At 40.0% G+C, this 27,811-nt stretch overlaps 4 protein-coding genes across 8 annotated transcripts in view; 2 read left to right on the forward strand and 2 right to left on the reverse strand.

The window, feature by feature from the left end:
- Positions 1–2,632, reverse strand: part of LOC119721210 (serine/threonine-protein phosphatase 6 regulatory subunit 3-like) — a 39,962-nt gene extending 37,330 nt beyond the window's left edge. For all 3 annotated transcript variants that reach the window (XM_038191160.1, XM_038191161.1, XM_038191159.1), the window contains exon 1: positions 2,188–2,632. The gene's annotated coding sequence lies outside the window, so the exon portion shown is untranslated. The remainder of the gene's footprint in view (positions 1–2,187) is intronic.
- Positions 2,633–3,431: 799 nt separating this feature from the next.
- LOC119721212 (SIN3-HDAC complex-associated factor-like) lies at positions 3,432–10,580 on the forward strand. 2 transcript variants are annotated; one of them, XM_038191163.1, is made up of 6 exons: positions 3,432–3,517; positions 6,578–6,667; positions 6,894–7,039; positions 7,440–7,623; positions 8,759–8,918; positions 9,215–10,580. In XM_038191163.1, exons 2-6 carry the CDS (start codon positions 6,580–6,582, stop codon positions 9,531–9,533), a joined length of 897 nt encoding a protein of 298 aa, XP_038047091.1. In that variant the 5' UTR covers positions 3,432–3,517; positions 6,578–6,579; the 3' UTR covers positions 9,534–10,580. The 2 variants fall into 2 exon arrangements, with proteins under 2 accessions (XP_038047091.1, XP_038047090.1); XM_038191162.1 differs by having other exon boundaries at positions 6,482–6,667; positions 9,215–10,579.
- A 3,207-nt stretch (positions 10,581–13,787) lies between these two features.
- On the reverse strand, positions 13,788–20,643 carry LOC119721213 (translocator protein-like). Of its 2 annotated transcripts, none has more exons than XM_038191165.1 (4): positions 20,497–20,643; positions 17,682–17,929; positions 15,310–15,413; positions 13,788–14,039 (listed from the first exon to the last, which is right to left on the reverse strand). In XM_038191165.1, the coding sequence occupies exons 2-4, from the start codon at positions 17,902–17,904 to the stop codon at positions 13,869–13,871; spliced, it is 498 nt and encodes a 165-aa protein (XP_038047093.1). In that variant the 5' UTR covers positions 17,905–17,929; positions 20,497–20,643; the 3' UTR covers positions 13,788–13,868. The 2 variants fall into 2 exon arrangements, with proteins under 2 accessions (XP_038047093.1, XP_038047092.1); XM_038191164.1 differs by having other exon boundaries at positions 20,489–20,593.
- Positions 20,644–22,272: 1,629 nt separating this feature from the next.
- LOC119721562 (pathogen-related protein-like) lies at positions 22,273–23,016 on the forward strand. Its single transcript, XM_038191642.1, has one exon. It carries the CDS (start codon positions 22,273–22,275, stop codon positions 23,014–23,016), a length of 744 nt encoding a protein of 247 aa, XP_038047570.1.
- The last annotated feature ends 4,795 nt before the right edge of the window (positions 23,017–27,811 follow it).

Raw genomic sequence — 27,811 nt, forward strand, 5'->3', positions numbered from 1 at the left:
AAAACTTAGTATCCCTGGAAAAAAAATTTTGAATTTTAATTTTGGTAGGGAATTTTTTTGTTGAATATGCATAGATAATCAAGGTAGCAACCGTGCAATTTGATGGTAGGGCTTAATTGCCCATGCATGCACACATACACCACAGTGGGTGCAAACCTCCATGTGATTACAAACTTGGTACATGTATGCTGATAATGCCATAAGCAATGGTTTTTGTACCAGTAGCCAATCCCAAGTAATTGATATCCCAGTAATTTATAATTGTCCACTCCACTCCCAAGACTTGACACAAGACCATAGATTTGATAACTGCAAATACAAGGACTTTTGGAAACGCAATCAAACAACACATACAGTGTAGGCTAAATATAGTTCAAGGAAGAAACACATACACGGTGCAAAACAATTAAAGTCAAAAACATTATCTTGTAAACGTTACTTATCATTTCAATAATAGTCAGTGAAACAAAAACTGAAGTCATGCAAGTGTGTGCCTCCAGAAACATTTTCATTTTCCATTAATATGGAGTGAAAACCTTCATTTCACTTTGAAAAATTTAAATTTAAATTTTCAAAATGTTAAATCTTATGTGAGGCCAAGTAAAAAAAAAAACAATGTCTTGTCCCATTTCTATCTTCCTGGCTGCCTTTTTTTTTCTTTTATTCATACATTTGCAATATATTTTGCACATATGTGTCAATATAGGTCTATTGTCGTTTTGTTTCCAACACAATTGTAGCTAGAGGTAGAGAGGGTTATGGCTCCTTTGGAGGCCATTTAGTATCAGCAAAGTAGTCAAGAAAATTGAAGAATCCATCTGCCCAGTGTTTCCCCTGCCCATTCAAACGTGAGGTGGCCCACCTCGCTACTTTCAGTGACCACCTCGCTCAATTTTTGCCAATATCACCACCTCGCTGTGAAGATTGGCAAAAAGGAAATATCAATTGAAAAATTTTCATTTTGTGTAATTAATATATGAGCATTTTCCTTTACCTCCATGTATCAAGAACTCACAATTTTGATGTGTTTTTGGAATCATCGCGCATTTTTGTGAGCACTGCATTCTTTTCAGTTTGCAGACTGTAAATTTCGTTTCAATCATCAACTTGAATTTTTACTACCTCGCCCAGTTCATTAGCCAGGGGAAACACTGCATCTGCCATCTTGGAAAATCTGCCATCTTCGGGGAAAAAGCAGGAAAGAATGTTGCAACCTGAAGCACTTTTTTCTTCATAACTATAATCGTCTCAATAAAGGTTAGTCATTGAAAAAAAATTTAAAAGACATGAATCTGTGACTGAGAAACATTTCCAATTTTGTTAGGAAATACTTAAGACAATTTTCTTGACTCTCCATACACTTTATTACACAACCGCTGAAGTGGTGTCTGGGTACTGGGCCTACATCCTTTCCAAAAAGCAAAAGAAAAGTCACCGCCTCCTTCATTTCTTAAAAAAGGCCAGACGAGAAACTACTTTACTTATTTTTGATACGGCACAATCAATTCCAAGAAAAAGAATGTCATTAAGGTCTACAGCCCATTTTCTTTTAAACTAACAAACCAACAATTTAAATGCAAGATAGTAGATAGCTTAACTTGTAAACACGGAAAAAATGTTGCAACCCGACGCCACTTTTTTCTTCATATATCATCTCAATGGAGGTCAGTCATTGCAAAAATGATGATACGACATGAATCTGGGCCTGAGACAATGTGAGATACATTTCCAATTTTGTTAGGAAATACTTAGAAAACTTTCTTGACTCTCCATGAACTTTATGCACAACCGCTGAAGTGGCGTCAGGTTGCGACATTTTTTCCATCAACACTTGCACACCGACCATGCTGACAACAAACATTTAACATATTTGGGCCTATTTAATCATGCTGTTTACATTTTAACTGCAAAGTGCAAGAAAAAAATCTTTAAATTACGACACCGTGTACAGTGTATGTTTTAAACATGCATGCACATGTTTTAAACATTTAAAACGTAAGAGAACAAGTCTTTTTGTCATAATTATTGCATGTATTTAAGCCCTTCCAAAAATATGACGTGCTGCTGTACTGAGAGACAGTGACATTGTCACCAGTCGATCATGTCGATATGCCAGCGCGGTATGCCGGTAAATTTCCGACATTGAAAACGCCCTCCCAATCGACTGAAAAATCGTCCCATACTTACTTCTTTTTTAAAGAAGGTATACACAATTATTCTCCGCTCCCAGGGAGGGAGATTCACTTTGTAAACAGGGTACTGTTTCGCTGAATTCGTTGTTGTACTTGTAGAGTTATCGTTCAAGCCTCTATCCCATTACTCAAAACTTGATTTTGATCCTTGCACGACGACGAACGTGTAGAAATCCAACGGGAAACACCACACACGTTTATCGGTATTCTGCCTCCGAGATTCCACAGTAAAAACAAGCACTCGTACGTCCTACAGTCACCTATTATGCTATTTAATACAATGTACACTTATCATAGCTTTCTTTTGTATGGAAAATTGAACTACATTCCTTCAACTGCAACATTAACAGTCTTGTATTTAATGTTCTACGTTTATCGGGCGCGAAAATTTCAACGTTCGCAATATCCAATATGGCGGCTTCTGAGAGAGGTAATGAGTGCGCAACCCATAATACTCTTCTCGTCACGTGACACAGGTTTCAGCGAATGACGTCATCTAATTTCGTTCATTAGCTGGCTTTATATTCAGATATTACTTATTTTTTGGAATAAACAGTATTTTTTAAATTCCTCGTTTTAGTTCAATTTTACAGGTTATTTTGTGATCATTTTGAGGAATAGAATTGTGTTACTGTTGATCAACCTCACAACTTTTCTTATAACTTGTTGGCAGAAAATTAATTACAAATCGGACTTGAAATCGAGTTGGACTTTGGCCAGCTATGTAAATAATAGCTGGCCGAAGGAAAACAAAAATACGGAACTTTGACAGTCTTGTATTTTCTTGAAATCTTCATTAAAGTTTGAATCGCCAGGAACAAACTTTTATACATGAAGCTGCTTTGAGAGAGGATAGCCTTTTTGATTGATTAAATTAATTTTTCGTTTCAATCGTAGTTATGGGGGGGGGGGGGGGGTCAAATTCCTACTAATTTGACATCGTCATCTGGTGGGAATTTATCATAATGCAGGGGAGCAGAATTTGAAATTATGTTACGCAAGCACTGTAATAAATGATTTAGGTACAGCAAGTGTGATGTACTACCGCTGTTTCTCTTTGTTCTGATATTTGGTTTCATTGTATTGTACATGTACACCTCAGTGATCCACTCATGGATGATCGTTTATTCAGTTAGCTAGCTCAAGTGCAATTATGAGATGGTTGAGGGCGCCATTCAACAAAGCTAGCGTTGAAGCGTGCACGAGCATGGGTGCATTATGTACATGTACGTACGTACGTACACAATGCAGGGGCCAGAATCATTCAGTTCACCAATGAAGCTTTGTCTGCGCGTAACGTGTGAGCGGTAGCCATCTGCCGGTCGGTAAGTGAATTATGTATTTTGTACATTTTTCCTCATTTTTGCAGCAATTCTAAAACAGGCAAATTTCACAAGTGGATAAAAGATAGAGATAGCTACTCCACTGGTTAAGTTGCATCGCAAGTCAAGCGCTGTTCTTGTTTTAAAACGGTAAAAACTCAAATGGCAATCGCTGTTGCCTTCGATTCTTTGTTATGCGCATTGTGTAGTCGCATTCGAAGGTAACGTGCGGGATTTTTTTTTATTTTCATTTCCGCTTGATGCGATTGATTTAAGCCATGTGTGCATGTTGCCCACCATGATGTATTGGGATCAAATTTGACAAACTCTGCATGTTGCCATACCGATTTACGGGAATATGACCCTATTTGGTATAGCATTTTGCTGTGCCCAGAATTTGTAATCAACCCTTAGGGGGACCATGACATACACCCTGTTAGGGTCGCGGGGGGTACGTGTCGCGTGCGTGGCACGTGCCATATCGGTAGCCGCTAATACCGTCTACAGTACAGATGTGTACACAAAGCATTTGCAGCGTAGTACAGCATGATCAGCAGTCTTTGTGTGCAGAACTGCAGATATCGGCTTTTTTAGGAATAACAAATTCTGGTTTCGTTGTTAGACGATTTATAATCGTGCCTTCTACCATTTCGTGAAATGTACAGGGTTTTATCAATTTGGGAAGTTTTTACTGGCCTGTTTTGGTTGTGAGTTAAAGGGAAAATACAACATTTGCAAACATCAAAAAATAAAACTACCAAATCATTTTGAAATACCTTGCTGGACTGTTAGTGAATGACAGTGTAAAGCATCCTGTAAAATCATGGCACCTGGTATACTGTCATTTTCAAAAAAAGTGGAATTTTTGTATCAATTTCCAACGCTGATCGGCCGATCAGCGTTGGAAAAAACTGGCTTTTTTCAAATACTGGCCCCAATTGACCATCGCACTTGTTTGCAATCGATTACAAACCTATGAACGGGTACGAGCCAGCTAGACTGGTTCCCCGACCTTACAATTCCCAAATGTATGTAAACTGCTCTGTTTCTTCTTATATGGAGTCAGGGAACCAGACTACAGGAAAATGATTGTTTTTCTTGGTTTTTATAGCATTTTCGAACCCAAAACCTCAAAAAAGTCAGTGTAACTATATTTGCTATATATTTCCAACCCCCCTATTCCATCCATTTCTGAAAATTACAGTAAAAGCAAATGATGTATATTCCCTTTAATTGTGTTGTTTTAAATAGCTATAGGATGATGCGATATCATTCAGTGACAGTGCAATAATTATATAGAAACGAAAAAGTTGTTCTATATAAGTATGTAAATTACAATCATTCATATAAATGGCCATGATGTTAGTGAGAGTGCTGTTAGCTGACAGTTTAATGAAACCATTGGCAAACCAATCCAAAACCAGGGGAAAAAATAAACTATGATGCGCATCTGCTCTGTAATTAAATAAGACAAAATCAAAACATTACTATAGTGACTGACAGTAACATAATGAACAAACAAAATTATAAGGCGTTTACTCAAATTTGGCTGTATTTATGTATAATTAGACGTGAACGTGAAGTTATGTAGCCTGCCTCTCGATTTGATGTGCAAAAGAGAGCAAACAAACAAAAACATTTAACTGACAAAATTGGCCGAAATCCCCAAACACCGCAAACTTTGCACCACCAAATATTTTAGACACAAATATCTGATTCCAAATTTGGACAACTTACTGCAATATTTTGGTACGTGTATGCATGTCGACAGACTGTAGGCATGCACCGTCCTGTGGACATTAGATTTTCATGCTTGTGTATTACCATAAGGTCAGGATAAAAATACACGCAGTATTGCAGTGACCTAGTTTCCCTAGGTGTGACCATGGAGCTATCCTTTTTTTTTTAAAGCTCCATGGTGTGACCCAAGTCCCAACGTGAGGGGCTTATACCATGGAGCTATAAAAAGTAATGTTGTTTGCAAGGTCCATATTCCTTCATACATTTCATGCATCTGTTCCTCGCGCTATTGGGTAAACACCCGTGGTGCCTCTTAACGTCTTTTTAGTCCTGTCTTTGTTCCTTCATAGCGGAAACGTACCCCTAAACTATCCGCCTTTGCCACCTGTCCTTATTCACGCTTGGCTGAACACCGACAACACGGCACGCGCCATGTGTATAATCGGATTCTATTTTAAGGGTTTGTTGTAAGGGAAACGTTGGAGAGATAACATCTTTTCCCCGACAAACGAGGGAAACCCCCATTGAATGTGCCATATCATGATGTATATATACTGTTGCATGGATTTTCCTTTGTTAGTTATTCAACGTAGACCAAGCACTAGTTGGACCCATGTTGGACCACATCACAACCAAACAACACATACTGGGGACACTGGCCCCACTCTACACAATGACCTTACAAGCAACCGCACTATATATTCCCGTAAAGGAACAATAATAAGTTGCAGTTAAGTTTCAGGCAAGTTATCTTGTAGTTTTGTAATAAGCTCAGGTGGAATTAACCGCCAACTCATTGTTTTTAAAACGAACAACATTCCAACCCACAATCATCCATCGCAAATCATGACTATAGTCAATATTGTGTTAGGCCATCCCCATGGTCTCACTGTTAATGACACGGAATATTATTTCGATAATTAAAAAGACAAATGACATCATTTTGGATGACTTCCAACTCGGATCTGGCAATTACGTTGTAGAGATTGTGATTTCATATCGCTCCTTGGACGCGCTGATCAAACACATACGCAGTTACGGCCCCATTGACGACAAATTCGTGTTTGTAAAAACTTTGATGTACATGATGGTTTTGATATACATGAGCGTTTGTGTGGTATGTGAATTCGTAGTACCTCCATGAAAAGATAAATCAGCTGTTTCATCATTTCCTGCACGGACGGAAGTATAATTAACTGACGTCACTTTTATTGATATTCTCTTCAGTTCTTTATTAGATGCAAAGGAGTGTAGCATCAACTTTTCTTCAGAGTCGACTCTTGCCGTTTATACACAACTTAACTTGCCATATATACATTCCAGCCATGTTTGCCTTCCATCGACCCAAGATTTATCGGAGTATCAACGGCTGTTGCATCTGCAAAGCAAAGTCATCAAGTTCAAGGTTTACAGGTGAATATTATTTATAATTTATCTGTAGAATAGAATAGTTATAAAAACCAAATATTCAAATCCAGCACAAAATAATACACAGATTTGAATTTTCTATATAATGTATGATCTCGAATGTCAAATAAATCCCTATAAATCTTACCGTTCTGTAGTGATTTTACTTTCAGACCCTTTTTAGTTCTTTTCAAACTGGGTATTTTTTCTCTCTCTCTGTCGCAATTCACAGACAGTAAGAAGTACGAGAACGAATTTAAGCTGTGTTTCAACCTTGAAGAGGAGCAGAAACGAGCAGGAGAGATCTGCAACGCTTGCGTGCTGCTCATCAAAAGATGGAAGAAATTACCCAAAGGAACGGAGAGAAATTGGAATCACGTGAGTTAATTTGCACTGCAGACAGTGGGTCAACTCAGAGTTGTGTTTTTTAAAGCAAGGCTTGCCTACAGCCGAGCTGGACCCGGAAGTCTCGGTTTAGGACATGATATACCCGGTCAGTTAGTTAGTCAGTTAGTTAGTCAATTAGTTAGTCAGTCACTCAGTTAGTTACTCAGTCAGTTACTCAGTCGGTTAGAGGACAATTAGAGTGGCCCTTTGCTTTCAACAAAAATCCACATCCATTTTTGAAAGGCTGCATGCCTATAGGCTGTTATATACAGTAATAGCCATAACCGTAGCCATGTGATTCGCGAACGTGAACTAAGACGCTGAACATTGTCAAGAGAGAGGCTTGTTCTTTCAAGGGTGTCACGGTTCCTTATACCCATTCGTCTTGCAGGTGGTCGATGCCAGAGCTGGACCAGGAGGCAAGAGTCTGCTACGGAGCAAATTGAAGCACACGCCCATCAAGTCACAGCATTCGAGTCATGGATGTTGCAACATTCGGAAACGCAAGCATCGAAGTGCCGAAGGAATTAGGAAGATGAGACTCATGGACAGATTATCACAACATAACAGAGAGGGTAAATATTTCCTCTTTGCTATACGGCACCATAGCAGAGAAAGGGGAATCCTTGCTCAAGTGCTGTCTTTGGAAGTTCACGTGCTCTCTTTGGAATGAAGAGCTAATAATAAACGACATGCTGCCCGTATGCTCTTCAACATATTCGAATTTTCAACTTGAATGTCTAAGGAAATTTCTACTTGAATGTCTTAAAGAATTCAGGGCCTTTTATTTTGAGTTGCTTTCGAGCACAGATCGATACAGTAATACTGGTTCTCGCGGTGCCAACATTATCGAACCAGTCTAACTAACCCTTGTGAGAATTGTCGGGCTGTAAATAAAATCATTTGAATTTCACAATTATTCCATAACTTAATGCAGGCCGATTTCTTTCATTCGATGTCTCATTCAAAAATGATTTTCTATTTTCGAAAAAAAAATTAGAAATCTAAAATGTCGATTGCTTGTGAAAGATAATGTCTAAAAATTACCATATTTATTTCTCGGTGTGAAACTCGAAAAAGCACTGCGGGCAATAAATCTTTACACGTCATGAAAGTCAACTAAGTTAGGTTTAGGCCCCCCCCCCCAAAAAAAATTCTCGGTCTCTGGTCAGCGTGCGCGTCGATTTTAATCATGCGCGTCAACTTTTTTTCTTCAAATTAACACGGAAGCTACAACAGCGCCCTCTATTGCCGCACCTCCTCAAATGTTTGTACCAAGGAGCACGAAGGAATGGGGAAATTGCACCAAGGCAAATGATAAAGGGCACCAAGGCATATTATGGAGGACACCAATGTATAATGAGGACACCAAAAAGCAAAATAATACCAACCTTGTCTGTACAATTCAAGCTTGAAAAAAGCCACCCCCCCAAAAAAAAAAACGCGTCGCCGCATCAATTCCGGAACTTCGGTCTGACCAGAGACCGGCTATTTTTTATTTTTTTGTGCCTTATTGCGAATAGTTAAAATTAACAAGAATACAAAACATATAGACAGATATTCAGTTGGCGGCCATTCTAGGTTTTTTTTACTTGTGCTTATAGCGTGTTATCAGAAGAAACTGGATTGAGTAATTTTGTATGGATTTGAAAATGCTAGACTTTTGCCGGGCTTTTGACGTCATGAGTTCACCTTCTTCTTTTTTGGCAGATACAGACAAAGCCCCGCTCAGTCCGACCGCGAGTGAGAGCTCTATTGATGATCTAGATGACATGAGGAGTGGGAATGGTATCGAGATGATGACGGGCAAGGAACGATACGATCTACCGCCATCATTACGGGCAATATTGGACACGACGTACTGGAAAATGTAAGATTGAGAAACTCGTATTTCGATTGCAGTCAATTGTTTATACTTATGATAATAATTAAGATAATCCTGACAGTGACAATAAAAGGTTGCATCGCAATCTCAATTAGGCCAACAACTACATGATGACAGTAGACGTAGCCGCGTATATCTGGAGTTTTGTTTCGTTCACGGCCTGCCCTTAGCTATATTTGATAAGATTGCAGAGCTCATTTGAACAAATTACCTAAGTTACCAAGATAAACTGAGTTACCGTCAATCGTGTCTTACCATTGTTTTTTTACTCCACACTACAGGGAACACATCTGCTGTGGTACCATCTTCAAAGGAGGCAAGGGTGAGGTGCTCATTGAACCCACACTCTTCAAGCCTTGCACCTCATGCACCGATTCTACGGTATCTACTCCCCCACGCCGTACCGCCTTCAAGACGGCAGACGTAAACAGAGACGCACGGCCAGATAGCCTGGGTAGCGACGATTCACTGGACATCTCAGATCGAGAGATGGACGAATGTACGGCTGATGATGAGACTACGAGTACGGAAGGCGACGTGTTGGATTCGTTGATGGGTTTATCTGAGGTGGCTGCAGTCAAAAAGAGCGTGGTCGTTTAGGGTGTGGTCAGGGGAGGGGACTACAGATGTTTCGGGGTCGGGTTTTACAACAAATTGGATGTAATAAAACTGAAAAAAATATTTCGAGTAACTACGAAACGGTTGTCGGTGGACAATCGGGGAGCCGAAGGGAAAAGGTGTTCAATCCTTTGTAGAGTTTGTACATAATCAATTAAAACTCCTAGTTTTTAAACAAGTTCCAGAGAATGGGGCGATTCCTTGAACTTAATTTGCACATATTTCAAAATATATCCATGAATGAAATGATATTCATAAATTGCCAAAAATGTCGTAAACTATTTAAAATGTCATAATACATCGAGATGCATTCCATTTTTTTATACTTACGATACTTTTTTTTATACTTACGATACGTTTCTTTGTCCCGGTGCTTCCAAACTGAATTATATTAAAGTTGACTACCTCCTTGACTATGATGCCATTGTTTTACAAAAGAAAAATAATGAAGTCTCTGTTGATTTCACCTTTAAGCAGAAAATGCGAAAATTGCAATTGTTTCAAGAACAACATTGAGCTTTTTCTGCCAGTTAAATAACGGTACTGTGTATGTTTGTTTAAGCACGGCAGTTTTAAACTGCGAGTATGAATTTTTGTTAAATACCAACAGTGGTGGTTGGTGCATTGCTCATTTTAAACCATTTTTAAAAATAATTATATATTTTGCCTTGTAAAGGTACTAACTATGCACAAACAATCCCAGTGTGCTTTTTGAAAGCCGAGGTGCAATTCAACCTTAACCAGCCAAAACTGAACTATACAACTGCAACCCTTTTAAGAAAAAAATCCTGCCATTTCAAGATATATTGTTATGCTGTACTTTAACTATTTCTGGACAGGACATTCGATATGCACCAAAAACGCTAGAAGATTATTCCATAAGCTGTAAATATATTTATTACATTTTTAAAACGCGACCTTAACAGGACTCTTTTCCAGAATACAGTCGACTCTCATTATAAAGAGCACTTTTATAAAGAGGTTCTGCTTATATAAGGAGCAAATTCTGAGGTCCCAAATCTCAGGTTCTCTTGGTGTTTCTTTGTTTCGCTGTCCTTTTATAACAACATTCCTGTTATAAAGAGGTAATTTGGCTAGTCCCATCGACCTTGTTATAGCGAGAGTCGACTGTAGTGACATACAGTGTCAGTATTTTTTATTTTTCGACAGAGGCTCCAGCGAAGTTTGAACGATAGTGGCCATTTTACTGTCACTGTTGGAACGAACATGTTTATTTTTTCGTGCAGATAGAGACCCATGTTTCACCTGAAGATGAAGTGCCTCCTTATTTTGGCAAATTAACTGGACAACAGATGATTTATGAGATGTATTATAAGGTGTGATATGCAATGAGGAATATCTGTGGTGCTGTATATAAGCTTGGTTGACAAGTGCTGAATTGTAAATGTGCGTGTTAGTGATGTTGGTTAGGCTACATGACAGGGAATGTTTACGGAGGTTCAAGCTCATTTAATTTGTTGGTTTTTTGTCAGTGGCGGGGGAAGTGCTGGATTCCCTTTGAAACGCCGCTGACGCAAGCGTAAAGTGTTTACTATTGCAGTAAGGTGCCGCATTGTGTGCATTATGTATCTTGGTAGTCAGTCTTTGTATTCTTGTCAACTAATGTGACTTGTGAAATATTGAAAGTAAAATGAACGAACGTATGATAAATGTGTTTCTTGGTTGTCTTCACTAATATCAAAGTGTTCAATCGAAGGTAGTGGCGTAACTACGTGGTGGCACGGGGACACCCCCCCCCCCCCAGCGGAGATCCGTGCCCCCGGGTCCCCCCCCCCCCAATTTAAAATCGTTGATTGCACACTCAAAATATAATTTGCCCTTATGCCCCCCGAAAAGAATGGTGAACCCTGAGGTCCCCCCCCCCTCCCCCGCAGTAGCAGTTTACCCCTATACGCCGCTGATCATAGGTGCCTTGTTCATATGTTTGAAATAATGTTACTGCAAATTCTGTATCAAATCAGTCATTAGAAGACGAAGACAAGTAAAGCCTTGTAGCACTGGTCCCAGAGTGCCAAGAACTATATTCAATCGATTAAAAAAGGGCTATTCACTGAAGTCTTGCTCAGGAATGTAGCTTACACAATACTGGGTGAACCCCCCCCCCCCCCCCCCAAAAAAAAAACCACCGGAACGGCATACTTCCACTACATTGAGACTCAAACTACCTGTACCAATGGTTTGAGAATCTTTTTAGATTATAAATGATACCAAGATCTCCCGATTCGGTCCAGTAGTTTTTGCTGCAGAGCCTATTTTGTGAAGACCACATCTTTCATTACATAATTAATTTCTCTATCCAATTAAAGTCAAAGTCGCAGGCGCGGTTTAGTAATTCATCGGGACAAAATGACTCTCGACTTGTTTCACAAAATAGGCTCTGGAACAAAATCTACTGGACCGAATCGTGCGATCTTTGTATCATTTTTCTTTTAACAAAATTCCCCATGCATTGGTATAGGATGTTTGAGTCTCAGGGTAGCGGAAGTACCCCATTGTTATTATTATTATTATATTTTTTTTGGGGGGGGGGACCTGTTTATGGCCGGATTATTTTGCCATTCATAAAAATAATCGTCTCGGGGTAATCCTATTTCAAACTTTTGGGACAAGTGTCACTCAGTCAGTGAGTCGATCAGTGAGGTACAAATAGGACCGTAAGGTGGCCCATCCAGGACGCGAATCTCCCCCCCCCCCCAAACGACATCCGCTTCCTATCTTCTGATTGCATTACATGCATATCTAATGCCTTGTTCTACACAACACAAACCCCAGATATGGCTTTACGTCTTGTGAGAAATGTTCCTTCTTCACTTTAGTTATTTAAAAGGTAAAATGAGAATAAGTGAAAAACGCTCACTGGGATTCGAACTCGGATCACCTGATTAGAAGTAAGGACTACTTCCAACCCAGTCCACGAATCGGTGATTAAAACATCATTATTCCTTGTTACATAACTTGTTCTCTTAAGCCCTGGACATCATGAATATGCATAACGCAGAGATACAGCGCCCTCTTTTGATATTATCGGATCTCGTTTGGGAAAAAATAATTCGCATCCGGGACCAGTAAAAACAGACACAAACTTCCATTCAACACTTCAATGTAACTTTATAATACAAATTTAATAAACTTTATTTGGAAGGCAATTGGAATATTTTTTTAACATTGTTAATCACACACATCTTGTACTTTTTCAATCATTTTAGATCTTGTAAGATCAAAGCAAACCTCCATCCTCCAAGACTACATCTGACCTGAGGAGGATTCTAAGACAATCTAGTCTTGCTTGATGCTTGTAAGTGTGTATCACCACTTTCTGATTGTTTGGGTCCAATCTGTCTCTCTTTTTTACTTCAATCTTAAAGGGAACATACAACATTTGCAAACATCAAAAAATAATTAAAAAATACCAAATTATTATGAAATACTCGACCAATAACGAATGAGTCTAAAGCATCCTGTAAAATCATGGCACCTGGTGTACTGTCATTTTCAAGAAAAGTGGTATTTTCGTATCAATTTCCAATGCTAGTCAGCCGACCAGGCGACCAGTGTTGGAAAAAAAGATGGTATTTGGAATGTTTCATTGGCCCAATAATAATAAGCGCCTTGTATCCATTGGTAATTTGGAGCTCTATGAATCCATTAATATTATTTGTTATTATTATACAAAAAAATTGAAAGGCAGATCTTAAACAATGAATCAATGGTTACTACAGCTTAGATAAAAAATGATGATATAAATAAATAATAATTCATTGAATAGGTGAACGATCTTGGTCAGTAATACATCAATATTTTGACCCTGTCAGGGCAGGCACTTTCTAGTGCTTAGCCATCAGTGCCCAAAATAAAAAAGATCTGATTCACCAATGTGATTCACTGATATAAGATTTGAGGCTTTGCATGGTGGGGTATCGGTATCGTTTCGGTTTGCGGTAACACCATGTGGTAATAACTACTGCTTAGAAGATATTAGTTCTGAAAAGAACTTGTCCTGCTTATTATCAACTTTGCTAAGTAGTTTTTTGTTCTGTTAAGAACAGTCCTGCTGTAAGTTCTAAACGAACTTGTCTTTGGTCTCTGTTGATAATAAGAGACCAAAAGACAAGTTCGTTTAGAACTTACAGCAGGACTGTTCTTAACAGAACAAAAACCTACTTAGCAAAGTTGATAATAAGCAGGACAAGTTCTTTTCAGAACTAATATCTTCTAAGCAGTAGTTATTACCACATGGTGTTACCGCAAACCGAAACGATAGTGATTCACTGAGTTATTAAAAAATGAGTGACTTTGTTAGGATTGCTTATCCTTGTTTTTGACCAAGACACCAATGGTCAGAGTGGAAGCCAGACTAATCCAGCCAAGTAGAGGGAAGAGAAGCTTGCTTGCAGTCTGATTGACTGGCCAGAACAGGTACGCTGTTGCTCCGGTTACTCCCAGGTACATCAGGATCTCTATGGTTGCCTGTGTAAAATGGGTACAGAAAACAAGGGTAGTGATCGTTGCATTTAGGAATGCTAGTGTGAAATGGATAAAAACCCAGGGTAAATTCTCATGGCTTCTGTTGTATCCTGTGTGAAATTGAACAACCTTAATTTAATCAAGGGTAAGATAACAGGACTTCCAGGGCAGCATGTGTGTACCTATTGACTGGAATTTCAGATGGCGGGTGAGGAGAATTACCAATCGTTTTACATTTGGTAGACATTGGAAGTGGAAGAAACAGACTCAGTGCATGACTTTGCCCAAAGACTTAGTGGACTTGTGGTATAAAAGCAAAACATTGTAACTGACGCTTTTGCATCATTTCCGTCCAGCCCACACTCAAGTCCTTTCCTCTCAAGTGAAGTAAAGGGACGATGCTGCAAATCTACCAACTCCTGTCTTGGGAACTTGGCACCTCCGTCATTATTAGCAAACTTGCTGCATGCGCAAATTAGCTGGAAAAAAATGTATGCACTGGATTTGATTCATGTTGTTGGTAGCACCTCTAAGGCTCCTACCACCGTGATGGCTTGATGTGCTTACCAGGGATTAGTACATCGGCAGCATCAACCCTAACCGTGCCAGACGCAACACAGTGCATCAAGTGGAAAAGTATGGTGCACTTTGATGCATTCAGCTACCAACACCACTGCATTAACAGCCACTTCTGAGACAATGAGAGCTAGTCCCATTAACCCTAACGTACCTAAATCCATCAAAATCCACACCCCTGTTTTGGAGGATTTCGGTGGATTCAGGATACCTCCATATTGAAAAAGTTGGGGGATTTTCATGGATTCAGGACAGTAAGCCTAGCGGTACTGCAGGATTTTGATGGATACAGGATACCTCCATATTGAGCAGTTGGGGGACTTTGATGGATTCAGGATCTCAACAGATTTACTACCGGCTAATTGGTGGATTCTGATGGACTCACTGGCCATCAACGATTTTTTGCATGGCAAAAGTGATGGATTTTGGCGGATTCAGGATACTTTCTAGTAAAAATACCTAAGGGGTTAGGGTTAAACAACGCCACAGTTGTATCCTGCTGCTTTCAGTGACCACAGACTCTGAGGCAGTTTGGCCTTGAGACTTTTGACCTGATGGATCTTGCTGCACTGAGCAGGCTTGTCACTTAGGCAAGAGGTGCAGGTTGCTGCATTTGGCAGGTTTTCTAGCCAAAATAACCTGGAGGGTTAGGGTTAAGGAAAAAAAAAATCCACCCTTGAACAACCCTAGGGCTTACCCAGCCTTTGAGATGATACTTGAAGAAAAGCGGTGTCCACAACCAGTTGAGAGCCAGAGATGCACCATACATTCCTAGCGGAACCACAGCTCCCTCAAATCCACCTGCAGAGATACGGACAGATGACATGCTAATAATTTGCAGTTTTTATGCTCCCTTCCAGTGCGGCCATGCGGTTAGGGTTTTGTGAGTCGTGATCAGAGGGTCAGGGCTCAAATCCTGCCACTGGCCATATATTGTGTCCTTGGGCAAGCCATTTCACCCCAACTTGCCTCTCTCCACCCAGGAGTATTATTGGGTACAGACATTTATGCAACAGAAATAAAGCGAATAAGCCGTGATAGTATACAAATATTGAGTGGCTCAGCGTGGAATGGGAGGAATATTATCGCAAGGTAAAATCTGGACTTTTCCATTTCACGAGACGAAGCCGAGTGAACTGGAAAAGTCCAGATTTCACCGAGCGATAATATTCCTCCCATTTCACAAATTAAAGCCACTCAATATTTGTTTTATATAATTGACATATAGATCCTTGCCATTTGATATATTTGAACTAATTTTATTTCAATACAAAATTGGTGAAAAAATTTATTTCTCTCTTCCAACCACCCCTTCACGGAAATGTTTGAACCCAACGCTGTAGCGCTTGCTCTTCGGAACAATACGTGCTACGTGCAACGCTGAACGCGCACACCAGCATGCATTTGCACACAAATACCACGTCATAATCCTAACTGTTCAATAGTATTTCCCATTCCCCATGGGCGGATAGTACTTTTTGAGCCGAGGCGTGAATGGGAGCAATAAAGAATGTCACGTGATGTCCGTTCCACCAATCAAATGACAAGGATCTGTAAGTCGGTTATATAATGAATGATAACAATCTGATTGCAAGTAGAATGGACGATGTGTCCTTTCCACAAAAGCTGAGGAACTTTGAGGACCTATTTAGAAAATAAGGCTTATGGCTTTGGGGTAATGAGAGCACAGAGGTAGGGTTAGTGGTCATGGAGGGAGGGTGTGGTAAGGTGTCTGTCTCTCATCAACAGTGTTGTGGTCGAGGAACTCATGATCCTTAAAGGTACAGTCCATCATTTGTAATTTATGCATTTTGTTTGTTTGAAGCAACAAACATGCTCAAAATCTAAAGAAGGGTGCTGAACAACAAACCTGATGAACATTCAAGAAAAAGAGCATTCAAAAGTTAATGAATCATGTTTTGAATTTGGCCTGAATTCAGCGTCCGAGACACGTTCTCGCTGAGCCGATTGCAGCTATGCAATGTCGCGCTCCGTTCCAACGAATTATAGCAACCACGTGCGTGTGTGCATCGTGTCAATGCTTGCACAGGCTTCGCCGAATAAAAAAACTGAACTACTAACGGAAATTTCCAACTGTGCAAAGCACCGTTGGAAAGGCCTACTTTCGTTGATTTCTTCAAAATGACAGCTTGCCAGAAAGACTAATTTCACAGGAAGTTTAGTCCCCTAACTATCTTTCAACCAAGTATGTTTTTCAACAATAATTAGGTCAGTTACTTTTTGGATAGCGGCCAATTATAGACTGTAGCTTTAAAGCCAGAGTCCATCATTTGCAATCTATCCAAAAAGTAGCTGGCATAATTATTGTTGAAAAACATACTTGGTTGAAAGATAGTAAGAAGACTAAACTCCATGTGAAACTATTCCTTCTGGCAAGCTGTCATTTTGAAGAAATCAACGAAAGGCGGCCTTTCCAACGATGCGTCTTAAGAAGCACCATTGGAAATTTCCGTTTGTAGAGTGTTTTTTTATTCGGCGAAAGTGCGCGCAAGCGTTGACACGACGCACACACGCCCGCGGTTGCTATAATTTGTCAGATCGGTGCACGACATTGCGTAGCTGCAATCGGCTCAGTGAGAACGCGTCTCAGACACTGAATACAGGCCCAATTCAAAACATGATTCAGCAACTTTTGATTTGAAATCGAGATCCTGGAATGTTGTTTTTCTCGAAATATACAGCTGAAGCTGAGCTGAAACTTCATCAGGTTAGTTGTTTAGCATCCTTCTTCAGATATTGAGCACTTTTGTTGCTTCAAACAAACAAAATGCACAAATTACAAATGATGGACTTTATCTAAGCAAACCAGTCATTAGTAAATCACAAGTTAATTCACATGTCCAGTCTCAAGTAACAGGGGATGAACAGTAACAAAGGAATGCCTTTGTCACCGTTCATTGGAGTAGCTCTGCCTTGTCAGTTGTCTTGGGGCTGGCACTGGATGACCTGTGACCGACTCATGATGTACTTGTGATTGGCTTGTGACAGCTTGTGATTCATCACAGCTACTACGACTACAACACTAGGACTCAAGTCATAATGACTTACCGCCATCTCTCCATACTAGATATGAAGCGTATCCCATTGTGCCGTACAGGTAGGTCCACACGGGACCGAACACCCAACTCGGGGGATTCCAAGGAACTTTCTTCAGTTCTTTATACCACTTCATGTTTGCCGAGTCCTTATTCCCCGTTATCCTCGCTCCCAAGAATCCTCCAACGTAAGGCAGTGCCACGGCACCGAAAATACGAGCCCATTCCGGCGACATTATTGCCTCTGTAGCTTATTCAGATCTAAAGTACAAGAACAGGAAAAACACATTAAAAAGTACTGTTTAACAGTTTCTGCTAAAGTTGTATCCCTTTAATGCAGAATAGCCGAATCTTGTGTCTGAAACTTAGTGTAATTTCCAGGTTCGTTTGCACATGTTTGTGTATCTAAATTCCAACATCAAAAATCATGCGCGTGCGCCTTGACTCAAGTCTATGTGACTGACGATCCAGCACACGCGTAACTTTTTCCAGGTTGGAAATTAGATACGCTAATGTGTGCAAACGAACCTGGAAATTACATGAAAAATAGACGTCTAAGAAAGGCGGGACTTCTTTTCTATCGCTGTAAAGTAGTCAGCACAACCAGCTTTTTTACTTGCACAAGTACTTGTACATGTATAGTTCGGGCGATTCACAATGCAGTGCGCCACCAAGAGTTTGCCACGGAGAGTTCATTTTTCCCAGTGCAGTGTTGGATATGGTCGACAAATTCGCAGCGCGGGACATTTGAAATTCTTAGTTTTTTCCGTTCAGTAGTTTTGTAAGCGTATGATTCCAGTATCTGTTTACCCTCTTGTTTTCTTTTTATCAATATGGTGTTTTTTGTAAGGCGGCAATTAGCCCGACTGCGTCTGGCCGTACAGTACTATCGCAAGCTCTGTAGTACGGCCAGACGCCCGATGCTTCCACAGAGACTGAATTTTGTTGGCCGCCGATGTAGCGATTTTGCTACATCTTTCGATCGCGATTATCTTTTCATCCAGGACACAAATTTCCAAAGTTAAGGTTCTTAGTCGTAGAGCAACTCATACCTTTTCGAAAAAACGTTCTTTGGTCTCAATATTTTTAGCCATCTGGCCACAAGACGAATTTCAGTCATCAGATTCCACAAATATCGTCCCCCATGCGATCCCCCATGCGATTTCAAAATGGCGGCCGCGCTGTAATGTTGCAATATGCAGGCGCGCCCGCGCAAAGTCATGAATATGCATAATTAGTCTGTGACGTATGACCTCGTGTTTTTGGACGTGCGTGCAGCGGGGCCGTACGGTCATACGTCACAGACTGTTTATGCATATTCATGACTTTGCGCGGGCGCGCCTGCATATTGCATACATTACAGCGCGGCCGCCATTTTGAAATCGCATGGGGGATCGCATGGGGGACGATATTTGTGGAATCTTATGACTGAAATTCGTCTTGTGGCCAGATGGCTAAAAATATTGAGACCAAAGAACATTTTTTTCGAAAAGGTATGAGTTGCTCTACGACTTAGAACCTTAACTTTGGAAATTTGTGTCCTGGATGAAAAGATAATCGCGATCGAAAGATGTAGCAAAATCGCTACATCGGCGGCCAACAAAATTCAGTCTCTGTGGAAGCATCGGGCGTCTGGCCGTACTACAGAGCTTGCGATAGTACTGTACGGCCAGACGCAGTCGGGCTAGGCGGCAATTAATGCCCAAATCTATAACATATAAGCTCAAGTTGTCTACTGACACTCATTCAAATTGTTCATGTTGTGTCGACCTTAAAATTGAAAAATAGACTCTCCATGGCAAACTCTTGGTGGCGCACTGCATTGTGAATCGCCCGAATTATCTGCACTTGACTGAACTTCTTACTCAGACACATGTGCAACACACAGTGCATTTATCCTCATACATATGAGGCCGCACTTTCAAAGAGGGTGAGTATGCTTCTAAAGCGTAAATAAACTAGTACAAACTAGTCTAGGCCCTAAATGTTAAAATCAAAATTTGACAAAGTTCTACATTTTCGGGTACATGTCCCAAGTGCTAGTGTGGCATTTACCGTGCGAGTGAGACGGCTTGGGATGTCTGGGATGCGTGGATGCACGGTGGATGAGCATGAAGTCATCAATAGAGGGCGCTTTATTTACCCCAGGACCCTCTACTGTATTTACCCTAGGACCCACTGCTTTATTTCCTTATCTAAAACCAACGTCAACCTATCCACTCATTCCGTCTTGGATGCGTGGATGCGTGGATGCGCGGATGCGGGGTGGGCATGAAGTAAATTTTAATCAATAGAGGGCGCTTTAGTGGATGCTTGGATGCTGAATTGGATGCGCGGAAGTCAATTTCAATCAATAGAGGGCGCTTTATTGGATGACTGGGAGCAACTATAGAATGCAGGGCCAGGGCCACGCCGGAGCAAGGGTTTTTTTCTGCTTGGAGGATGGAGTGGCCCTGTATTCTATAGTTGTACTGTGAAATGGCTAAATGTTTCAACGGTTCTCAGAACTTTTTGCAAAACTTCCACTGCGCGAGTACAAAATTACACGCCAAGTCACATCCTTACTATATAACTTATAGTTATAACTATAAGACAAGTGAGGGCGCGCCTTGCCTTCGCATGTTCGCCAGCCACTGCACTGCGCACTGCAACTGCAACCAAAAGTGCAAGTGCAACTCCGTCTTCTGACTAATTAACTCGCTTTATTTCCAAGACCCACATATTTAAGCAACAATTTTATAACCGATGTTTACAGGGGCAGGAGAACTTTAAAAGGAACCGAGGACCAAACCAAATGACCGCAGTTTTTGGGATACTTACAGTATTACACGGGGTCGATCTTACGTCCAGACAAGCGATCAACTCAGCATGTATGGCACCCTGCTACTTATATCACGTCAATGTGCATACAGTCTCATCATTTCCCAAGTTTTGGACAGTGGGACCAGACTGAAATCCATTTATGTAACTGTTAGTGTAAGCCATAGTCAGTAATGAACTTTAAATGTACGGCTAGTGGCTATGATCACGTCCGAATATACGTGATCATAGCCACAGCGGACTGCACGGGATTGGATTCTAGTCAATGGGCTTGAATTGTATAAGCCTTTTCGGAGTTCCAAATGTGCATTCATAACCTGCGACAACGCGCGCATTATTTGTCTCAAATGGCCCTTGACATCATTGCGCCACTGACTTTACAAAAAGGCTGTTTGTGCATTGTGGGTACTGTCAAAGGGCATTTGAGACAAATAATGTGCGTTATCACAGGTTACGAATGCGCGCAGTTGGAACTCCGAAAAGGGTTAGGCCCTATTAGTTTTATGGGAGATCCATGCATTTTTGGTTGGGGCGATCCAGGAATTTTCGCAGGGGGGGGGGGGGGGTTTCGTCGGCCAAAAAATCTGAACGTATAGACAGGTTTTTTTTCTCCGGACTCTTGGCCTCCGAAAATCAAAAGGTGATGGCCGGGGGGGGGGGGGGGGGGGGGGAGCTGGGGCTGGGGGAAAGGGGAGGGGGCGGGTGGGGGGGGGGGGCTCGTACCATCCTTTTAATGGGGCGCTGTTCAAATCCGACGATTAACACTACATCACAGAATAGGTTAGTATTGTTGGGGAATGGATGAGTCGATACACAATTCTTTGGTTGAGGACTGTGTTTACCGTGACTGTTTATTCCACAACAATTATGTTATTTACACATTGATTGATTGAACTGGTTACAGTGAATTGAGACAAAGAGAACTGAGTGAACTGACTGGATGAGCAGAACGAATTAAACTGACTACATGATTGGAATTGAAACAGAATAGAATAGACTGAAGAACTGCTAGTGGAGCAGCACTTATATACTGGTGGAAACAGGAAGTCTTGGGAATAAGAAATACTTAAGAATGGGGAAACTTAGTCATATCGTGGTTTCCTTGAGTCTCAGAAAAATGACTAGGAATGAGTAATATAGTTCCTTAAAACAATGATCTTGAAAGTAACTTGGTTGTACTAAGAAACTGACCAGTGACTTGTGTGTGGGCAGTGAAGGTCATTTACTCTGCATAAAAGTATAGGGACTACACATTGTATAGGCACTGTGTGGGTGTATGTGTATACAAAGAAAACGATGAGTAATGCATTCAGGAGAATTAATCTATAAAATGTTCAAAAGGAACATTGATAATTAAAGTGTGATAATTAACTAAGAATTAAGACAAATTGATAATTTAAGAATTGATAATCTGAAAACGCTACAGTATATACATCGACAGATGGTACAAGCCACCCCCCCTCCCCCACTCCCAGGTATTTTAACTACGGAGGCCAAGTCCGGAGAAAAAATTGTCTTCATTTTCAGCACGGGTGTGCAAGTGCCCTCTTCAAGAAATGTTTACCCCCAATCAAAATTACCAGCTTGCTACGCCACTGTTAACTTTTCATAACGATTCAAATGCAAATAATTTCTGTCAGCCCTGCCCACCTGATTCATGGAGTATTAACATTCCTCAGTAAGAATGCATTGTCAGTACCAGCAGCACAAGTAAACGAAAGGTATATAGGCCTATATTTAGCAAACGAATTCTTGAACCAAACCAAGACAGACTCCGATATAAGATGGACACGAGTTCAACAGATAAAGTCGATCAGCAACTCAAGGAACTTGCCGACAAACATGGGTTTTTGCGGCCAGATCGAGGAGATTTGGACAACCCACCGGCTCCATGGCGTGAGGGCAAGCCTGATTATCGCAAAGCAGATCTGCTATACTTCAAAGGAAAGACCATGAACCACAAGCCAGGTTCTCTTGAACTGATCGTTGAGAACTTGGTGAAGAAATGGGAAATGGAAGGTTCACATCTTCCTGACTACATGACCTGGACCACCATCAACAAGGAGAAATACAGGGTCCAGGCGAACGGCCAGAAGGTCTTCAGTGGTAAAGAGTCATCAACCATAGGTTACTACAACTGGTTGCTTTCCACTGCTTCCAAGGAGCTATACGACAGCGAGCAGCACACATTTGAGAGTTCCCACAGCGTCTTCCCAGGGGCGTTTCCTGATGGCTTTGCATGGGAGGTGTTGCAAGTTTTCTCAGGGCCGCCTAAGGTGGCTTTCTCCTGGCGTCACTGGTCCAATTTCAGCGGAGAGTACAAGGGCAGAGTGGGTGAGGGGCAACTGGTTGAAATGCACGGCTTCGCTATAGCTACAGTTGATGAGCAACTTCTCATCGGTCAGTTAGAGGTGTATTACAAACCAGATGAGTTCCTGAAGGCCATGGAAGGTAAAATACCGATATCTGATGTGTCAAGTGGGAAGGAGATATTGGGTACCGGATGCCCGATTCATCGTGAGAAGTAGATGGATGATATTTATGTAACTACATGTGCATGTACATCCTTTCCAAGAAAAACTATTGGGGCATAACAATGCTAATCACTGTTCTTGAATCGTGCAGGATCTAAAAAGAAAAAACTCTTGATATACGTAGTTAGATGATCCATAAAATAAAAGACGATAAAACCATATCAAGTTCAACAATAGAAAATATTGTTTATATAATGAGAGTAGTGGAACATTGCGTGTTTGTTTACGTATTACAAACCCTAACAAGAGTGGTTGCTTAAAAATTATAAATAAATTACCACTGGTTTTATAACCGCTATGTTCCAGTTATGTAATTCGTTTGTATTGTTAATCCTTATAAGATAACCATTTATTTTACTACACTGGTATATTTACAACACTATTCTATGTTATTCTTCATATTAATCCGTATGTAATTCTGTGGACCGCCACATGTGGTCATAATGTTAAGACAATGTAGATAATCGGATGATTATCATTTAAAATGTATCTTGAGATGTCTCAAGTTTTCGGGTATGTGTAACTTATATAATATTTTTTTTCAAACCAAACAAATTATTTTTGAATACTAATATTTTTACCTGTCGATTTACTCTTTACAACAATCTTTTTTGGGGGAATGTGTAACATTGAATTTTTTTTTCGTCATCCTTTAAAGTTTTGAGCATTTTGGGGTTACTGTATACAACTATACATTGTACATACTATTAGTTATCCCGCGAGCGCGAGTGGAACATAAAGAAAGATTGTGAAAGAAAGCAAAATGAACGGTACTTTCAAAATATGTTTCGATATTTGCGAGTTTTTTAAAGCTGTTGTCACAGGTTAATCTCAAGCTTTGTCTGAGGACCTATGTCGGTTCGTTGTATAATGACGGAACTTTGCTCAGAATAAAAATCACACAGATAGCAGAAATTAAAGTTGGTCCTTTCCTCTATGAATTCACTCTGTAATTATTTCATCAACACATCATAAATCGTCAATGTCAACAGTGATTGGTCAAGAATCAATGGTAAAAGAATCACCAAAAATTCAAAATATTTGTGTGACCTTCAGTGGTGTAACGTTTCAAACAACAATGCAATTCAAACAATGGAAAGAACAAACAACTGCAACAAAAGTTAATTTCAAAGACCAAAAAATATCAAAGAATGTGAAAGACAATATTACCAAAATCTCAGATCATCTGAATCAAAAGAAAAGAATTTGCAAAGTACTTAAGGTCAACAAACTTCAAATGTTGTGTAAGTCAAAAGTCTGGGGCAACTGTAGGAAAGAGTTATTACTTAAAATCCATGTAATAATGAAACGATTTGCCAGAAGTATACTTGATGTTAGAGATGTTAAGCAAAGTTGTACAGTCCACCTTTTCGAAGAACTTGGATGGTTACCAATTGATATTCGAATTAACTATTTTGAAACATTGCAAATGTTCAACATTGTCCATGGTAATGCTCCATCTTATCTAAAGGACATGTTCACACCGGTTAATTCAGTTCACTCTTATAATACAAGAAGCAATCAACCCAACACCTTTTATACACCTAGATATGTGTCAACTACTGGTCAGAGATCATTCAGGTACAGGGGTGGTACCATTTGGAACAAGCTGAGTGGGGAACTAAAGACTGTTACGAATGTCGAAACATTTAAGCAGAGGCTACTTCACTGTTTAAAACAAAATCTGTATAAGTGTGATTCTTTCCCCATTGACTGTAATTATTAGATGGACACACCGGTATATTAATGTACATGTATGTCTATTTTTTATTTGTTTTCTCTTTAGTCCCAGCAGACTCTTTTTCCAAGGTTGGTTTTTCCTCGAGTGTTGACAGAAGGGTGGATGTGGCGAGGGGGGGGGGGGGTGGTAGTGTCGCATTCTAATGGTTCTCCTCTACCACGTTTTTGAATATCTCTATTTTACCTATTGTATTGGATGTGAACCTTTAAGGTATTTTTATAGTTTTGATTTTTCTAGTGGCACTATCATTGTGAATTGATCTGTGTTTTGTATGTATGTATGTATGTATAGTCTTAATTAAGTTATGTAATTTTAATAATGTTTAAATTGATAGATGGCCCATTGAAAATCATCTGTTAGGTGACATGGCTACCATCTGTAAATATTATTATTATTATTATTAAAAGTCAACAGTATGCATAGGTTCAGCATGAATAAATACAAACAAGCTCAATGAAGTCAAACCACTGAAACATCAACACAAAGAGTCATAGCAAAAATCAATGAATACAACAAACAAATACAATATGAATTTTATACAATATGTATAATTATAAGGTCTTAGCTGGGTCCAAAGCGTCGCGAAGCTCGTCTTGATTGCCGATGCGGTGTCGTACTCGGATGGGGTCCGGGTAGGGCAGCAGCGTCCTGGCGAAGTCCAGCGGACGGTGGTCCAGACGAAGAGGTGGTGGTGGTGAGAAGCAGGAACAGGCCGGGCGAAGAATCGAACCGGGTCGACTCCTCAAAGCGTGACCTGGGGACTCCGTGTTCTGTATCAACAAAAGCACCTGGCAAATGATGCAAGAAGGAGTAAGGAACGTCTCTCACGAGAAAATGACTTAGTGAAGTCCGCACTCGTTCCTAGGCTAACTTATCAAAAGTGCAAAGGGTAGCACTCTAAGATATTCTCGCATCGAGGTCTTCTTCGCTTCTTATTTAGAACCAACTTTGTATTAAAATTACTAACTACAAAAAACATTAAAAACTGAGATTACAAATAGTATTAAGTAAGCCAAAATAGTGTAACAACTAATAAAAACTAAAGTTTATGGTGTTCGCCCAGAACATTATTCTAAATCAGAAACAAGAATCGGAACAAGGAAGTGGTTTGTGCACGTGCATGCTTGACACATGAGATTTAGTCGTGTGGGGGGCAAAGGGCATGATTGCTCACTTATTCTCAACCGCAACCGGTCGCAAGACACACTAACTATAATTGAATGGGATGCGTGAAAAAACCTTAAACCAGTGGTCATCTCGAAGTAACGACACATATAATGTAAAGTACTCAAAAGCAAATCCTAGAACGAATGGGACTTACACGCACGTATTTTGTACTTGTGTGTACACAGAGTAAATACAAGTTTCACAACTGCTCATGATGACTTGGACATGCACTCAAATGTTTTAGCCAAAAAAAAAGACAGTGTGCGTGTGGGCGCTGACCCTACTCAAGGTCACCTTGGGGTACAATTACACAAGATACTCAATCCCGTGTCCGTGGTAACAGAACTAACAAGAACCAGCACAGGTGGTAATTTAGATCAGATCAGAATCAAAGTGGGACACAATGAATAGGTGAGGGATGGCAATAAGCTATGGCGTGTCAAACGTTGCAATATTCAATGTTTTACAATATACATGTTAAATGTTCAATATGTGTTTGTTATCTTTTACATTTATGTGCGATGTTTTTCATTATGTGTGCGATGTTTAATATATGTGTGCAATGTTTTACAATATATGTGCGATGTTCAATATACAGTATGTATGCGATGTTTTACATTTATATGCGATTTTCAATTTATATGTGCGATGTTTGACGATATATATGTGCGATGTTTTCAATATTATGTTCGAAGTTTTACATTAAATGTGCGATGTTTTTTCGATACAATTGTGTGTGATGTCTACAATATATTTGCGATATATTCTTAAATATGTGAGCGATGTTTTACCAACATATGTTTTACATTTCGAGCAATAGGTATTCGATGTTTCATCGGTATATTTGTATTCGATCTTTTGCAATATGCATTTGATGTTTCACTTTTCATTTGATGTTTCGTTAAGAGTTACAGTCTGGTTAGTAGACCGCGAAAGTCTGACTATTTTGCCTAAAGTCAGTGCATGAGACGTCAGGGGATCGCGTAAGTGATTAGAGCCAGACCTAAACGGTAAAAACCGAAATTGTGGGTAATCTTGGATCATGTGAAAAGCAGTCGTCATTGTTTGGGCAGTACCGCCAGCTGCATGCTTTCGTAATTTTGATGTTTATGATGTTAGCATGGCGCTATAAAAACCAATCTGCGCAGTACCGGTGTCACGGTCTCACTTCTCCGGCGTGCTAGCTTAAATGAGACATCAAGAAGTTACCCTCATGATTAGTTTTGTGATAATTATATAGGCCTGGACCTACTTGAAAATTTCGAATTATCAGACAATAATGCAGTAAAACAACACTACAACGAACACCGCTATAACAATCATGTGGCTACCGCAAACATTCCCTTTAATGTGTATATTCAATTGTTTTATAGGTTTCCAGGCTATTTTAAAATGTTTATCATTCGAATTCACCGTTTCAAATATTCAAATGCATCCATCAACATCGATTTAGTGCACTTCCAATGTTTGATTTCGTCTTTTGTCAGACAATTTCAAATGCACTTCAAGCAAATTCAAACACGTTTTCGTCCCGGAGTATTCCATTTCGTCTCGCCTACGCCAAACCTTGTTATTCAGAAATCAAATTCGTCTAATTGATTTACACAGGCTAAGACGAATTCGATCTCTGAATGCTGCCCTTCAGAAAATGTTAGACGAATTTGATCTGCAAAGACGAATATTTGCGACCCTGTGACTAAAGAGGATGACCAAATTTTGAAATTGAATGGCAAATGACTAAATTGGTTTGCTAAAAGCGTGCTATTTTTTTCTCGGACGAAATTGAATGAAACATGTTTTAAAATAGCCGGGAAAACCTATATAATTCGCAATCACTACAACGAACGACCACTACAACAAACATTTTTGACAGACTCCGTC

The sequence above is a fragment of the Patiria miniata genome, unplaced genomic scaffold, assembly GCF_015706575.1.
Source record: "Patiria miniata isolate m_02_andy unplaced genomic scaffold, ASM1570657v1 HiC_scaffold_13, whole genome shotgun sequence".
NCBI classification, from domain to species: domain Eukaryota; kingdom Metazoa; phylum Echinodermata; class Asteroidea; order Valvatida; family Asterinidae; genus Patiria; species Patiria miniata.

Coding starts and splice junctions, on each gene's coding strand:
- LOC119721212 (XM_038191162.1), top strand. CDS start 6,493: ATGCAAAGGAGTGTAGCATCAACTTTTCTTCAGAGTCGACTCTTGCCG. Junction 6,668..6,893: donor ATCAAGTTCAAGGTTTACAG/GTGAATATTATT, acceptor CGCAATTCACAG/ACAGTAAGAAGTACGAGAAC. Junction 7,040..7,439: donor CGGAGAGAAATTGGAATCAC/GTGAGTTAATTT, acceptor TTCGTCTTGCAG/GTGGTCGATGCCAGAGCTGG.
- LOC119721213 (XM_038191165.1), bottom strand. CDS start 17,904: ATGTCGCCGGAATGGGCTCGTATTTTCGGTGCCGTGGCACTGCCTTAC. Junction 15,414..17,681: donor TCTAGTATGGAGAGATGGCG/GTAAGTCATTAT, acceptor GTATCTCTGCAG/GTGGATTTGAGGGAGCTGTG. Junction 14,040..15,309: donor AGTATCATCTCAAAGGCTGG/GTAAGCCCTAGG, acceptor CATTTTACACAG/GCAACCATAGAGATCCTGAT.
- LOC119721562 (XM_038191642.1), top strand. CDS start 22,273: ATGGACACGAGTTCAACAGATAAAGTCGATCAGCAACTCAAGGAACTT.